General features: G+C 38.5%; 1 protein-coding gene across 9 annotated transcripts in view; it reads right to left on the reverse strand.

Moving 5' to 3' along the window:
- LOC125462069 (serine/threonine-protein kinase 32C) overlaps positions 1–16460 on the reverse strand; it is a 290855-nt gene that overhangs the window by 83336 nt on the left and 191059 nt on the right. For all 9 annotated transcript variants that reach the window (XM_048551554.1, XM_048551553.1, XM_048551556.2 and 6 more), the window contains one exon: positions 2475–2626. In XM_048551554.1, the coding sequence (XP_048407511.1) occupies positions 2475–2626 (152 nt within the window). The remainder of the gene's footprint in view (positions 1–2474; positions 2627–16460) is intronic.

Here is a 16460-nt window from a genome sequence, read left to right on the forward strand (position 1 = left end):
TCTGGCAGCATCTGTAGAGAGAAATCAGAGTTAATGTTTCAGGTTCAGTAACCCCTCCTTAGAACCCCATTCTGAGGAGTATTCACTGAGCTCCAAACATTACCATTTATCAGACTGTGTTAGGACAGCAGTCTGCTAACCTCAAGGGACGCTTCAACCAGATGGGGTTTAGAACAATCCAGCATTTTCAATATTACCATTATTGACATAAGCATTTTTTGGATCAGGTTTATTTGACTAACTAAATTGATATTCTCTAGTAATCATGTTAGGAATTAATCTCTTGTTCAGTGACACAACCACTCAACTACATTCCCAGTTAAAACCCACTTCTAACTTCACCTGTCTCCACCCAATGACCTCGGTTTGTTGCTGAAATCTTTATTCAAGCATTTGTTAAATTAATCCTAAAATATGTTACCAGAAGCTGCTTCCCAACTTCCACTTTCCAAAGCCTTCAGCTCATTCAAAACACTACTGTGGCTATCCTAGACAACACAATCTTTCCAAGACAACACAATGAGCCAGTCATGCATCAACCCAGTTGGCACAGACTTAAACTGGCTCTCAGTCCATTCTACTCTAGAATTCACATTTCAGGCAAAATTTAACACCTTCTTCCAAAGATAACATTGGAAATGATGGGAGTTGAGGTGTGCATTTAATCAGGTGATGTGTATGAACACTATATCTGTACCAATTAAATCTGGAGCTGGAAGGCTTTTAGACAATCATTCTTGTGAAAAACTCAGTGTATGATTGAGTGACCCAACACTCTTGTGATGGCCCTGCACTGACCTACGATTACTATCTTCTGCAAAGCCCCAACTAAGACTCCTAACTCAGCCTTAGTCACCTGTGGTCTGCGCTCCTTTGTGATCATGGGCCAATGGTGTACACATTGTCAGCAACTGCAACTGTCCCACAAAGTTTGCTACTAAAATGGGATGTTGCCAGCCTATTTGACTGACAGCTATTGTTGGTCTGATTTCTACTTTCGGAAACTGATCCTGAAGAAGGCTCACCATGAAGTGTCTAACTGGCATTCCATATGGCAGGCCTTTCCTAAAGGATGCGATGAAAGGATTTCTACGTGATAGGTGAGAAACCCTGTTCCTGTATAAAATTCTGCTCCTTGTGTTCAAATCCTTCCATGGCCATGTCATGGCCCATTTTGGTAATCTCTTCAAGAGCTCAGTTCTTCCAACTTTGACCTCTAGTGTGACACTGTTTATTTGTCCTACCATTGACCACTGATTAGCCATAAGCTTTAAAAAGTCCTCCCTAATGTTCTCAGCCTCCCGCTGTTCCATTAAACTGCTCCTTGAAATATATTATTTGATCAAGCATTTAAGTGATATGAGTATGGGTCATGACATGTATGTTCAAGTCCCACCTGCTTCAGAAGTGTGTCATCACATATCTGAGCAAATTGATTAAAAAGATCTTTAGGCGACCAGTCTTAATATCATTTTCTTTGCTTTGATGTGTTTCTTAATGAAGATGTCCCAGGATGCTTTGCTATGATAAGGGTGTTATTTAAAAGCAAGTTATTTCTATTGTTACTTGTCTTAATTAATATTATCATTTTGTCTGCATACTAAGAATAGTCAAAGATGAAGTCTTCTCATTTGTATGAAGCTGCACTAAACACCCACTTTCTGTTGAATTATGTCTGTTTAGAGGAGCTAGCAGTTAAATCTTTTTTTTCTGGAAATTTTTAGAAATGTAGAATGAACTATGAGGAGTAAAAATTAGTCAAACGGAGAGGCACTAAATAATAGAAACGATGGTCCCAAAGGACTTAGCCATTAGGAACTTTTTAAAATTTACGAATTATACATCAGTTTTCCTCAGCTCTCTAGATAATGTTTCCCCTCATTTATGCTGGAATTCAATAGACAAAGACAAGCCAGGAGATAGACTGTCAGAAATTGTGAGTGAGCATTGGAAAAGTACCAAGATGTTGATGGAAGTGCTTGAAGAGAAATAGTGTGGCAGACGTGTGTGGGAAGTGATAAAGCTAGATTTCCACTGTTTATAGAGGGAGGCTGATGGCAATTCACTAAAACTAGTGCTGGTGGAAATATAAACCAACAGAAATAAATCAGTTTTTCTTACCAGCTGGTAGATTTTTAGATCTGTTCAGCCCACAAAAGAAAATTTAATTCACAGACTGAAATTAGTTCAATTATCACATCACAAGTTATTCTATCCTTCATGTTCCAGATTTGGAAGGCAAAGTTCCTTTGGATCACAGATTGAGCAAAATGGCCCAATTCTGCTTTGGTTGACTGATCCAAAAGTCTGAACAGTGGCTACTTCACAGATTCCTTTGATACACATTACTAGGCATGGAATAAAATTAGTATCTCACAAAATAGGGCAGTGTTCTTACATGGAAATAAGGATGTAAACATTGAATGAAGATAGCAAGACCACAATGTATATTCAATAAAACATGATATAGTTACCAGAGGTTTACTAAGAAAACATGTTCAATTTCCTGCAGGATCTCCAGTTCCCTGAACACATTTCGAACCTCATCTCTCTCAATGCATTGTTGCTTATTCATGTACTTCATAGCATACATTTTCTCTGTGTCTCTCTTTTGGACAATGCACACCTAGAAAGGACAAAAACAAGAAAATGGGTCACCTCTCTAATGGCATTTGCACTTAAAAGACTTCACAGGAGGAAAAAAAAATTCAATCTGACAATTTGCTGAAACATTTCCCAGCTACACCATGTTGTGGGACTTGCATGGCAATGTTAAAGCTAACTTATAATGCTACTACAGATTTCTCTCCCTGCTGTATAAACAATTAATAACTTGCAAGTGAAAAGTATTTTGCACACACTGTTATAATGCAGGTACTACTTTGTGATTGAGTCTGTGACTGCTCACAGTGTGTTTCAGGTCTGAACCCAGCCTGAAATATCGGCTGCCAATATGCTCTCAACAGACAGTAAAGTGTTTAAAATCTATATGGATGGGGCATAGAAAACACAATTACTCAATATTGAAATGAAGTTGCTGTAGATTCTTCCTACCATTAAAAACCCACAATGAATTTTAGTTGATTCAGCCAAGAACAGTTTAACACCATACACTTTAGATCATCATAGACATAGTATTAAATAAATGGGAGCCTTTCAGATTGCATGAATTTTGAGCTAATGCATTTTAAATCCTAAAGGTGGCCTTTGGCTGACACAGAGCAGGACAGGATAGAAGCTTTAAAACTTTTTATGACCTATAATATTATCTAGTCAGAATATAAACACAACAGAACAAAAAAGAAAGCCCAGTTAATAAAACAGAGGAAAAGAAAAGCAAAGTGTAAGAAAAATAAGATACTGCATTTTCTCCCAGGTTAAGCAGCTGTAGAATGCTTGATAGATGATCAGGATCAGTTTGCAGCAGTCTTATTTTAATAACCAGCATCCTGTGAAGCCTAAACGTTGTAACAACATGACTGAGAATGTGAGAAGAATGATTAGTAATTGACGATTTTTGTATTTACAACAAATTGATTTGAAATCTATTCGGTTTTGGCTGATTGAAATGCTGTTAAAACTATTATTTTCCACTTCCACGTTATTTTTGATTATTAATATCATAGCAAGTTGCCATTCTCTCATGTTTATAGTTTGCTGCATCAGAGATTTGGATTAAGAGCACTATGTTAATATTTGCTCAATTACACAATACTCCTGGATGCTGGTCAAATCCTTCAATCACAGCAGTCCTGACATTTAATTGTGGACAGATATTACTGCTTCAGAGTAACAGTTGCATCACGCTGGCTGACAGTGCTTAATTAAAACTTTTAATTAATGAGATAAGATTGCAAATTCAGAACTCACAACATGTAGCTTGAATTTAGACAGTATGGATTTTGAATGCAAAATGCATAGCTTCTTTTTAATATATCTTTCTCCAAAGAAGATATGAATAATTGCCCTAACACCTACCAAGCCAACTAACTCAGTACGCACGATGAGCAGATCAGGACCCACGCAGAGATGAGATAAAGTTCTAGAAAGTTAAGTTCTAAGTATCTATTGCAGATGTCATTACATTGAATAAAGCACCCTGGTTAATAAAACAAAATTGGTATATTTGTGTTCCTTTAAGTACATAATTCTTTATAACAAATATTCCATTCAAATCATGATCTCTTAAATCAAAAAGCACTGGAGTTCATAGACCCCTTTCAAAGCATCTATAACCACTTGTCAATTAAATTGAAATCACTGGTATCCTGTGAGAAAATGGATGATTGTAAAATTATTCAAGCAACATTTGTCCAGTAATAGCAACCCTCACGTTCATGTCAAAAGACAAAGTGAAATAGCAGCAAGTGATTTATTTTTACACTCCAGACATACTGCAACCTAATGAAAATTTTTACCATCACTGAATCCCAAGCTGATTTGCCTGTTTAGTTTTACTGAGGGTTGGATATGTTCAGTCGATTTACGTTTGATGGATAAAAGAGTTTGTATCCTACATGACAAAACATTGGCAAGTTACAATATAGATGATGCAAACATTCAATGACTTGCATTTTCATGCATTTGGTGTATGTGACAAACACATATGTTTTTGATTGTCCATTGTAACTCATCAAACCTTGTTTGTAAACCTTGAAAAGAATCCCTCTTCTAGTGCTTACCTAACTGGACAGTAACAATTGTAGCTGTTTGATCATTCAGAAGTTCTTTGGGTTGCATTTGCGACTTACTCCAATGTACTTGCAACTGCACCAGGGATTTCCTTTACTGATGTTACTCTTGGCTCAGTGGGAGTAACCTGTATTAACTCCAAAGTCACTATAGTGACTCCTTGTTGTGGTATGTTGACATTTGATTTTGTTATTATAGAGTTAAGGCCTGGAAGATGTTACTATTTTGCAATGATGGCCACAAATTTTTGACCTTCTTCTAATAGCACATCATAGTGTGTCCTTTAGTTCTTTTTAAGATTGTTTTTCACAATAACTTTATCAGTGTAGAAGCTTGAGTAATTCAGAAAGATCTTCTTTACTGAAGTCACTGAAGGCATTGCCAAGAAAATCATCAATTGTTTCACTCAGTTGCTGTCAGTGGACTTAAGTTCAAGTCTATGATTTTGGAGGTTAGCCTAACTTCAAGATGATCATCTAAAAGTTTAAAAGCTTTACAGAGTGTTTCTCATCATTGTTAGAGAAACCTGGAGAATTAACTTTTCTCAGACTTCCTTTTCCAAGAGCACTGAGGAGTTTGACAGTTTTCTTTTCTTGGTCAACTATTACTTGGTGAGTGAAATGTTACCTTTTGCTCCAACAATTGGAGTTCTGCTGTGAGGTCAGTGGCTTGCCAGTCCATATTGACTTGTTCTCCATTTTGACTTGGATATTGTAAATGTGCTGCATCTTACAATATTTGTATCAATTTCTGCTCGTTGAAAAGCACTGTACTGGCCTTGCTGTTTGTTTCTTTGCTTTTCATTGTGTTGAGAGATAGGCTATTATAAGTGGATGTCATGTGGTAAATTATTAATTGTTGATGACTGTGGATTGCAATCTGAGAGTTAATAGAGCCACAATTCAAACCAAAAATAGGAAAGAAGATTGGGTACCTTGTGTCTTCCTCACATTTTATGCCTCAAATTAGCAGAATTGAGTAATTATTTGATGGAGGACAGCCTTAAATAGCACTCGGAGCACTCCTAGAATTACAGAAACTCTACAGTATAGAGTACGCTATTTGGCCCATCAAGTCCACACCAACCCTCTGAAGAGCATCCCACCCAGACCCACCCTCCTACTCTATTCCTGAGTCCCTGCATCTTCTGTGGCCAATCCATCTTTGAATTGTGGGATAAAACTGGAGCACCCATAGGAAACCCGCACAGACACAGGGAGAATGTGCAAACACCACACAAACAGTTGCCCAAGGGTGGAATCAAACCCTGGTCTTTGGTGTTGTGAGGCAGCAGTGCATGTTGCACTGAGCCACCGCTCCTCGCTGTCTTGTTCATGCTGTGGTTTAGGATCACTACTATTGTAGATTTAGATTGCACCATTAATAAAAGGCTGCTGGTTTACTGTTAGTGGGTCTGGACAGATTCAGATACTGCTCTGTTAGTACTTTCAAATATTGGATCTGTTCCTCTGAAGCACATTAACTGAGAAGTTAATTGATTTCACCGCTATTTAATAGAATATACTCACAAACTTTCGTGTAGAGTTAACAGAAGCACTTTTAGTTGCCTGTTACTTGCTTGCCCAGCATTTAGCCATATAGCTGCCATGAAGCTAGTGATCACTTGGAGCGAACAAGACAGGATGTGGAAGATATAGCCACTGAGCAGTCTTTTAAAATATTCTTCCAATTTTGCACATTAGCTACCACCCAGGTTCTACCATCATGTGTTCTTTGCATTTTACTACTATGTTGATTAACTCTTGTGACATGACATGGAATTGGGTTCTTACTGAGAACAAATATCAGAAGACTTATTTATAAAACACCTGAACATATTACAAACTTGTCACAGACTGAAAAAGTCTGGGTTCAGCCAGAGTGATGAACTGACTTTCCTGATGGATTAGAAAGTACATTAGAACATAGAACATTACAGCACAGTACAGGCCCTTCGGCCCTCGATGTTGTGCCGACCTGTCATACCGGTCTCAAGCCCATCTAACCTACACTATTCCATGTACGTCCATATGCTTATCCAATGATGACTTAAATGTACCTAAAGTTGGCGAATCTACTACCGTTGCAGGCAAAGCGTTCCATTCCCTTACTACTCTCTGAGTAAAGAAACTACCTTTTTTCAGTCTTTTATTGGAAAAAAAAGACTAGCATTAGTAGTTAGTCAAGGTGGAGCTGACACATAGATACAAGAATATCATATAGCATCCTATCACACAGATCTCAACACTTACTTCTCTAACAGGGACATTAGAGAATGCCAGATCACACATACATAGAGCATCACAACAATATCAAGAACCTAAAATGTTAACTCTGTTTTTCATCTCTACGGATGCTGCCAGACTGGCTGAGTGTTTTCAGTTTTTTTCTCTGTTTTAATGCTAGGCTTCCATCGCATGCAGTATTTTTAAATAATATTAATCTTCCAATAATCAGGCCATTGATTGATGTTTTTTCAGGCTCACAGTGAATTTTAACCATCAGAGGAGATTCCTGCTGCAAAACAGTGGGACCTAGCCTCTGTGTTGACTGTGTTGATTTAAAAAGTTCTAGTTCACTGGGTCAAGGAAGGGAATGGATTTTGCCTTCACTTTCTCTGCTCTTCCGATGCCCAGATGGAGCTCCAGAAATGAGAGGAAATCCATATTAAAACACTATGGAAGTGATGAGACTCTTCAGCTGCCAAGCTTTTGGTCTGAAATAAAAACCGTGGAATTACCAATTGACCATATAAAGAAAAATGTCTACTCCTGGACACCCTGAACACTCAAGAATGCTTTCATGAGGGCTTTGCTGATTGTATGCTAGGAGTTTCTGGTGCCATACAAGGCTAATAACCTGATGCCTAGTGCAGTGTAGGTCCCTAATGTTTGCAAATACAAAACTACAATATACCTCATTGTGAGTGCAAAGGAAGCTAAAGGATTGAATACCTACAGAGCACTGGCCTCATTGGTACACCTACTTTCATTCCAAATAAGGTGGCACCTCAATGTGCACTGCTGAATCTAAACAATTTTCATATGGCATAGTATCTTTTTGAAGTCTTAGGGAGACCACATTATATGTGTCACAAACAGTAGGACCACTAATCACTGTTGCCCCAGCACACTTGTCATTTAACAGGCTTTTATCCAATGTTCCTCCCCTCCAGCACAAAAAGGATGGTCAGCCTGCTCTTTGTTGACTGTCAGCAATCAAGTAGCAACGTGTGCAGCAATCAAGTTCATAATATAAGCAGGAGTAGGCCATTCAACTCTTTGATACTGCTCATCCAACAAGATTCTGGCTGATCTTAATGTTGCCTTAGCTCCACAGTCCTAGTCATATTAATAACCTTCAGCTCCCTATTTGATTAAAACTCTAGTTTTATTTATAGAGTTAATCATCCAACTTCCAGGTCAGCTACTCTAGACCTAATTTTGCCAGTTCACTGTTAGTGAAAGGACTGGAATAAAGGCAAAATGCCGCAGCTGCTGGAAATCTGAAACAAATACGTAGGATAGTGGAGAAACTCAGCAAGTCTGGCAGCATCTGTGGTAGGAGAAACAGAGCTAATGTTTTGGGTCCAGTATGACTCTTCTTCATAACTCTTAAGAACTGCAGATCTGATAATTATTATGCCATTGTTAATGATTGGCTGAGGGCCTTGTCCTCTGGCTCATGCCCCTTCTGCATCAGAGGTCATCCAAACAGAGTAACTGAAGAAAAATTTTTGAGTTTCAATAGCTAGAAGTATCTCAGTCGGGGTTTTGAATGTACAGCTTGATTAACTGCTTAAAGAGGCAATTAAAGAATTAGCTGTCACTATTTGTGGGGTCTGGTTGTTCCAAGCTTTGTTATTGGTTTCAAATGGCAACATCTGTCATAATGGGATTTGAACCCACATACCCAGAATGTTACACTAGAATTCTGGATCACACTTTCAGTGACACTATGATTTTGCCACTGCCTCCCAGACTCTCAGACAAATACACAATCACCATTTGCTTTTTCTCAATTGTGACATGTACATCATCAGACATCTTTCTAGTTTCATCAAATTGTCACTATCTGAGGTTATCAGATGGTATATCCTCGAAGGACAAAACTTCTCTGAACCCTTGTCACCTACTACCCCCATTAAGACCTTGACGAAAAACTTAAATTAAGCATGTTTAGTTGAGAAAATTGAAAGCCAGCATTATAAAGATGCTCAAATTTCAATGTTATCAAAACCAAGTGAAGAAGTTTGAAAACTGGAGGAAATGTGGGAGGCTTTCATTTAATGGCATGACCCACTGTCTATTTTTAACAGCTAAGATTGCCATAGGTCGACCGATCTCCAGTACCCCTCCTCTGTGAGCTGCATGGTCAGTGGAGGTGCTGCCCCTAGTTCTATTCTTCAGTGTGGATATTATTGGGATCTTGGACTTATCAAAGGTAAAAAGGTATGCTACAGACAAATGAGCTCAAGTGTGGTGACATTTAAGCAATATATTTAATAGCCGTAACAATACATTTGATGTTAACATTATGTAAAGATTGCAGTCAAGATTTATCATAATGATACCAGAACAGAGGCATTATGTCCATCAGAAAAGACTGAATAAATTGGGCTTCATTCTCAAGAAAAGAGAAGTTTGCGGAGTGGGAGGAGGTAACCTGATGGAGGTATTAAGATTACAGGAAAGGTTTGATGAGGTAACTGCAGATAATTCGCACTTGCTGAGAAGAACAGAACTAGAGATGCTATAAAAAAGATAGGCATTAACCTTGATTAACCTATGATTAACCCACAGACTGTTTAGAACATAGCACTTGCTACCGTAAGGAGTCGATGAGGGGTGTTTAAGGAGGAGCTAGATAATTACGCAAGTGAAAGGAATAGAAGGACATTTTGATGTAGATAAAGAGGCGTAAGGAGACTCATGAAAAATATAAATGCTAACACAGCTGAAAGAACCATTTTTCTGGTTGTGAATATAATGCAAAGCTTGCTTGTAACAGGAAAAAAGATTATTAAGAGACCCAATTATGTTCCATTGATGAATATTATTATGTTTCACTTGATAAATATGTGTTACTGAACAAAGGAAATGAAGCAAAATTCTGCCAATTTTGGTAATCTGAAATGAAAACTGAAAATGCTGGAAATATCAGCAGGTCTAGCAACATTTGTTGAGAAAGAGAAAGAGAAAGAGAAAGAGAGAGACAGAAAGAAACAAGCAAATAAAAGGCAACCCTTCAGATAACCAGAGCTTCAACGGCTTTTTGTTTCAAAAAAGGTTAAGAACAATGGATTTAGTTATATTGCCATATTTGGATTTATAAAATGTAAAACTGGATGTGTAAATCTGGAGTGAGGAGGATGCCATCTCACATGACTTGGCTTATATAAAATCTTATGTATAATGTCAAACTGGGTGTAAAAACCCATGTCATCTGTTAAGTGCTCCCTGCTCTTTAAAGCTGCAAGTGCCAGCAGTGACACGAGATTAATAATTTCCCAAGAAATGGAGTTCAGTCTTTGAGATTACTGTTCCTCATGTGTGCAACTGATCACATGGTATATGATGAACAGTGCACTTGACCCAAAACTGTCATCTTGAGTGCAGTATTAGTCAATTACTAAGTAAGCTGGTGAATGCAAAGCAATGTTGTTCAAAATGTATTCATTGGCCTAGATTTTCCAATCTGTAGGAACTCCGATGGGATTGGGCATGCGCCCTCCTGCGTCAATGAATATTGAAACCAGTGGATCTTAGAATCATTGATTTTTACAGTACAGAATAAGGCCATTTGACCCATCGTCTCTGTACTGGCTCCTGTAAGAGTTATCCAGATGGTCCCATTCTCTAGCTCTATATCCTTAGCCTTCTTAATTACTATCAAATATGTCTCCAACTCTCTTTTGAAACCTTGTATGGAATCTGTCTCCACCATTGTCCCAAGCAGCACATTTCAAATGCTAACAACTTTGAGTAGTTTCTCCTCATCTCACTCCAAATTCTCTTGCTGACAATTTTGAAATTGTGAGACCTCCCCCCCTCCCCCCACCGTCATTATTAACATACCAACTGGTGGAAACAGAATATCTTTCTTTACCTTGTCAAAATTGTTCATAATTTTAAATGACTCCTTAAGGTCACCTCTTAATCCTCTCTGCTCCAGGGAGAACAAGTCCAATCACCTGAATCCTTCTTTGCATCTAAAATCCCTCAATTCTGGTTTCATGCTGGTAAATCTCCTTTGAACTCTTTCCAGGGCTTTAAACATCCTTCTTTAAATAAGGTGCCCAAAACTGAACACAATATGTGGTCTGACCAATGATTTGCTCGGATTTGCAGAGATATAGCATCACTTCCTTGCTTTTATAATCTATGCCTCTATTTATAAAGCAAAAGATCCTATAAGCCTTCTTCACAACAGTTTCAACTTGCCTGGTCACTTTCAGAGAAATATGTACATGAAGGTCCCCCAAGATCCCTCTGTCCTGACCTCCCTTAAAGTTGTATTATTGAGCCTGTATTGTCTCGACATGTTTCTTCTACCAAAATGCATTACCTCACACTTCTCTGCACTGAAATTCATCTGCCAGGAGTCTATCCACTTTGCCAACTTGTCATGTCCCTCTGAAGTCATTCAGTATCATTCTCACAATTCACTTTTTTCCCTGGCTTAGCAGCATCAGCAAATTTAGAGATTTTATCCTCACACATGTCTCCAAATCATTTATACATATCAGAAAAGACAAGGGGCCCAACAATGATCCCTGGGGAACACCATTTTCAAGTCATCTCCAATGTGAAAAATGCCAAACTACCTGTTTCCTATCTTTTATGCAGCTTCTAATTTATGCTGCCAAGGACCCATCAATCCCAAATATTTTTAACTTGTTAACCTATCTGCCATGTGGCACCATATCAAATCCTTTCTGAAAGTCCAAATATACAACATCCACCGCACTACCTGCATCCACTCCCTGTGTCATCTCCTAAAACAGCTCAATTAAATTTGTCAGACATGACCTGCCCTTAACAAAGCCATGTTGACTGACTAGTATTAACTTATTTTTCGCTAAGTATATCCTTGTCTTATCCTGTATTCTATTTTCCATCAGTTTTCCCACTATCAAGCTGACAGGTCTGCAGTTTCCTGAGTTTCCTTGAATTAACAATTCTCGCTTTACTTAGTCTTTTCCATGTTAAATATCTGTTGAAACTTATGATATCAATTTTTACATTTTAAGTTAACTTTCTCTCAATGCTTAATTCTGCTTCATAATCAAGTTCTTAATAATTCACCATTATTCGTTACAGTCTATCCAATCATTTGACCTGCCATTTGTCTTCAAACAACAATAAGCTCTTTTTAAAGTTTGATCTTTTATCTTCTTTGCTTATCAATGATGGTGGGTTATTCCCTTAAATTATTTTCTTAATAACAACAATATCCTTCTGTTGAGTATTCTGAACAATTCCCTTTAATATCTGACAGTGGTTCTCTGCTAATCTATCCCCTAGCCAAATATCCCAGATGACTTTAGATAAGTCAGCTTTCATGCTCACATAGTTGCCCTTACCATAAAACTGCTCTTCCCCCTTTAAAACTGGAGGTGAGCTTCAATAATGTTGTTGTCACTGCTCCCTAGGGATGTTTTTACTCTGAGGTCAGTAATTATCATGTCACGTTATCGGAAACCAAGCGTATTACAGCATGGTCTCTGGTTGGTTCTACAATGTGCTTTTGTAAGAAAATATCTCAGAAGAATTCTATGAAATCATGATCTAAGTGACCATACTACTCCAGTTCTGCTAATCTGTGGGTAGTTCATTGTTATTCTTTTATGAAAAGAAACCAACATTTTTACAGTTCCTCATGACCACCCAAACTAATTCTATCAAGCGAATCTAACAGGTTTTTCACTAATTGGGAGTTGCATCAAGCTTTTTGAATATTTTTTCTAGTGTGAGGCCGAGCATGCTTACTTGCCATATCTTACCAAATTCATCTAATAACTACTCTGTCTCCAGTGCCCATTGGTGACCAACAGATTGTATAGAACATAGGACTCTACAGCATAGAAAAGGGCCCTTTGGCCCACAGTGTTGTGCTGAAACTAATGCCAAATTAAACTAATCCCTTCTGTCTGCCCTTGGTCCATATCACTCCAACTCTTGTATATTCATGTGCTTATCTAAAAGTTCCTTAAACGCTGCTATCGTATCTGCCTCTACTACTACCGCTGGCAGTGCTTTCCAGAGTCCTACCACACTCTGTGTACAAAACTTGTCCCTCACATCTCCTTTGAATTTTCCCCCTCGTATTAGACATTTCGACTCTCGGAAAAAGATTCTGACCGTCAACTCTCTCTAGGCATCTCATAATTTTATAGGCTTCTATCAAGTCTCCCCTCAGCCTCTGTTGCTCTGGAGAAAACAATCCGACATTTTCTAGCTTCTCCTACAGCTCATACCCTGTAATCCAGGCAGCATCCTGGTAAACCTTTTCTGCATCCCTGTGATTTTTCTTTTCTGGACAATGACAGATAAGCAATCAGACAATTCCAAATGTGAGCTTCTATTTACTTTGACTGGAAGCAAACATAAATAAAACCAACAGAGGCTACAGTTTGCCCAACAATGCAAATCCAATGATGGCATGATGACCAACGGCAGTTTTATATTCCACAATTGTTTGTTGCACCCAGCTCTCATCTACTGGAACCAGGTGTCAATGAGGTCCTGCCTGACTTATAGAGACAGCACATTTGAGTTTCACTATCCCAATGTCCCATTTTTCCTCAGAAAACTGCTCTGCTGTGTCCAGTTCCTCTGTACCCAACATATTGCTACTTGGCTTTCTGTAACTGTGAAACGCACAGCATACTGGGATGATGCTGCTCACCCTGTCCAGAGTATATTTACCTGGCCCAAGTATCACCCTTGTGGGTTGACATATCTAGGTGCTGCAGTTGGAATTGCTCCATTAGCAGATGTTCAAGTATTCTTTTGCTAAAAACAGAATAGCTTCCATTTATTGTAGTTAGAATTCCCAGGTCAGCAATGATGAACCTAACCAAATTAACAGGTTTTTACTGAATATTCCTTCAAAACTAGCATTCAAAATTGTTTCCAATTTAATTGGTGTCTTATTTATTGGTGGCTGAAATGAAAGCAGAAAAATTTAACATCGGAATGTTTAACACTTGTGCAGCATAAAGCTTGATGACAGCTGTTAGTATGAACTTGCTGTCTGTATTAAACAAAGCCAGATACTTATGAAAGCAAAATTTGAAGAATTTACTTCAGACTAAATTCTGGTTTACAGTTTGTGCTTTGAAGTTTTTGCATGATTGTTTTGCAAATACATGCATACACGGCCTTATTTCCCTCATTTGTAAGGAGGAGAGTATGCAAGCGGATATTCGAGATGTCATTATTGTAATCATCTTCAAGAAACAATATAAGTCTGATTACAAAGGGGATTCCCTGCTGTGTGCCACAGGGAAGATTTTCCTCAATCACCTCCTCTGAAGGCTGAAGAGCTCCTACCAGTGTCACAATATGGATTATGTCCATCAAGCAGCACAATGGACCTGAATTTCATGCTCAGTCCAAGTCCAAGAAAAGTGTCAAATTAAACTTTTATGGATGGCCTTTTTGGCCTCACAAAGACTGCTGACTGTCAAATAGGAGGAATCATATAGTGTAGCCTTCAAACTTGATTATCTGAAGAAATACATCACCCTTCGTCGCCTGCATGACAACATACAAGCTATGAGCCTCATCAAAGGATTCACAATGGAACTGAGACATGGGCAAAATGCAGTCAAGCAAGGTTGTGCCATTGCTCCAATTCACCTTCACAGTGGCAACAATCTGTCCCCTACCTGTGTAGATTTTTGTTGGAGTAGTCCTTCTCTACTGGACAAGTGGGCAACAGTTCAAATTGCACCACCTCCAGACCATAACTAAGACCAACCCAACATCTGTCATTGAACTACAACACACGGGTGATGCTTGTGTGCATACTTACTCAGAGGGTGAGTGCCAAACTGTTGTCCACACACCCACAGGGCTGTGACAGAATCAGCTTTAGGCTAAACATTTGCCCTCTACCAGCCTCTCTCGTGGTGCAACACTATCCGCTGACTAAGAGGATCCACAATAAGCCATTGGAAATGTGGATCAAATTTCATACGTTGGAGCTTCCTTTCAGCAAGGGCAGGCATCATCACTGAAATTCAATACTACCTGGTTTGCCAGTGCCACTTTCGGCCATCTGAGAACAGGGAGGATGATGATAAGAATCTCAAACAGCACTGAGCCCATGGTTTAGCAACAGTGCTAAATGACAGCTCTGTATGCATCAGAAATACAGTCAATACATAACAGACATCCCAATTCTCTAGGAAGTTATCACTGTCATGCCTCTGCAAAATCCAGTGGTAGGAGAGGAGCTCTGGCATTACTGTCTGCTCTCAGGCCAATTTGCCTAGCATTGAGGCACTGGCATTTGTCAACAAGCTGCACTTAGCAGGCTACATCATTCAAATGCTTGGCGCAAGACTTCTGAATCAAGCTCTCCACTCTGAACTTTGTTACAGCAAGCAGTTACCAGGAAGGTAGGTAAAATGCTTCAAGGATATCCTCAAACCTCACTGAGGAAACAAAATATTCCCACCAACTTTGGGAATTTCATGCCTAAGACTGGGAAAACTAGAGAAGGAGCATTGACAACGTTGTCAACCATCTCAAGCACCTCCAACAAGTTCAGCTGAAGGCCAAGAATATACAGTGGAAGGAGCATGTAAAACCCAGCAACCCACCCACCTACTTTTTCAAACACAACCTGTTCCATCTGTGTAAAGGTGTCCTGGTCCAGCTGTTGGACTACTTTATAATCTCAGGCCCTACAATTTTGAAATGGAAGAAAGTTATCCTTAGTCCCGAAGAATTGCCCAAGAAGAGAAAGACTATTTATTGAATTTTTTCCAATGCACTCCGTACTTCCAGCCAGTCCTGACTTAAAAATAATTCACGCACAATAGAACTTTATTGTTGCATTTATTTTCCTAAGAAAATCCTACAAAGTGTGAACATTTGCTCAACTATTATTTTAGGCAAGATTAAAATAAAATGCTAATATTAAAAGTCTAGAAACCTCTATAGTCCTCCAATATTTTTAATATTATTTAAGAACAATAATACACTTAAAATGAGCATCTAATATATAAGGTAGACTACCTACCTCTTAACTAATAAAGAGGCAAGGTCATGGCCAAGATTGGCTCAGTGAATTTATTCCCAATTGGAACAGTCTCACTTCTTTATTCATTACGTAGAGGACCAATGGCCGAGGCTAATATTTGGAGAATGTTTCAGACATTGGGAAAAATTAAGCCTTGTGAGCCTGGAAAACATTTCACCTAAGAAAAGTAGTAAATGCAAAAAAAACTATTCCTAACCCATCACTTTGCAATGACAAAAGCTGAGACAAACAGATAGTAAGAGGTCTAATAATAAAAAAAAGGCTTTCACTCATAGTATTTTTAATAGATTGCATAAATTTATCAAGTTTCCTAAATCTCATATTGTTTGTGTACAATAGAACAATTTTAGCACCGTCATCAGTGATTTCTATTTGAATAGAATTGCAGCTATGTGTTATACAAAGGAAATTTTACTAGGTATGGGAGTATTGAATATTTTTGTACTCACAGCTATGCCATAATTTCTATAGCTGATTAGTTTCTACAGTAG

Source organism: Stegostoma tigrinum, chromosome 20, assembly GCF_030684315.1.
Source record: "Stegostoma tigrinum isolate sSteTig4 chromosome 20, sSteTig4.hap1, whole genome shotgun sequence".
In the NCBI taxonomy this organism is placed as follows: domain Eukaryota; kingdom Metazoa; phylum Chordata; class Chondrichthyes; order Orectolobiformes; family Stegostomatidae; genus Stegostoma; species Stegostoma tigrinum.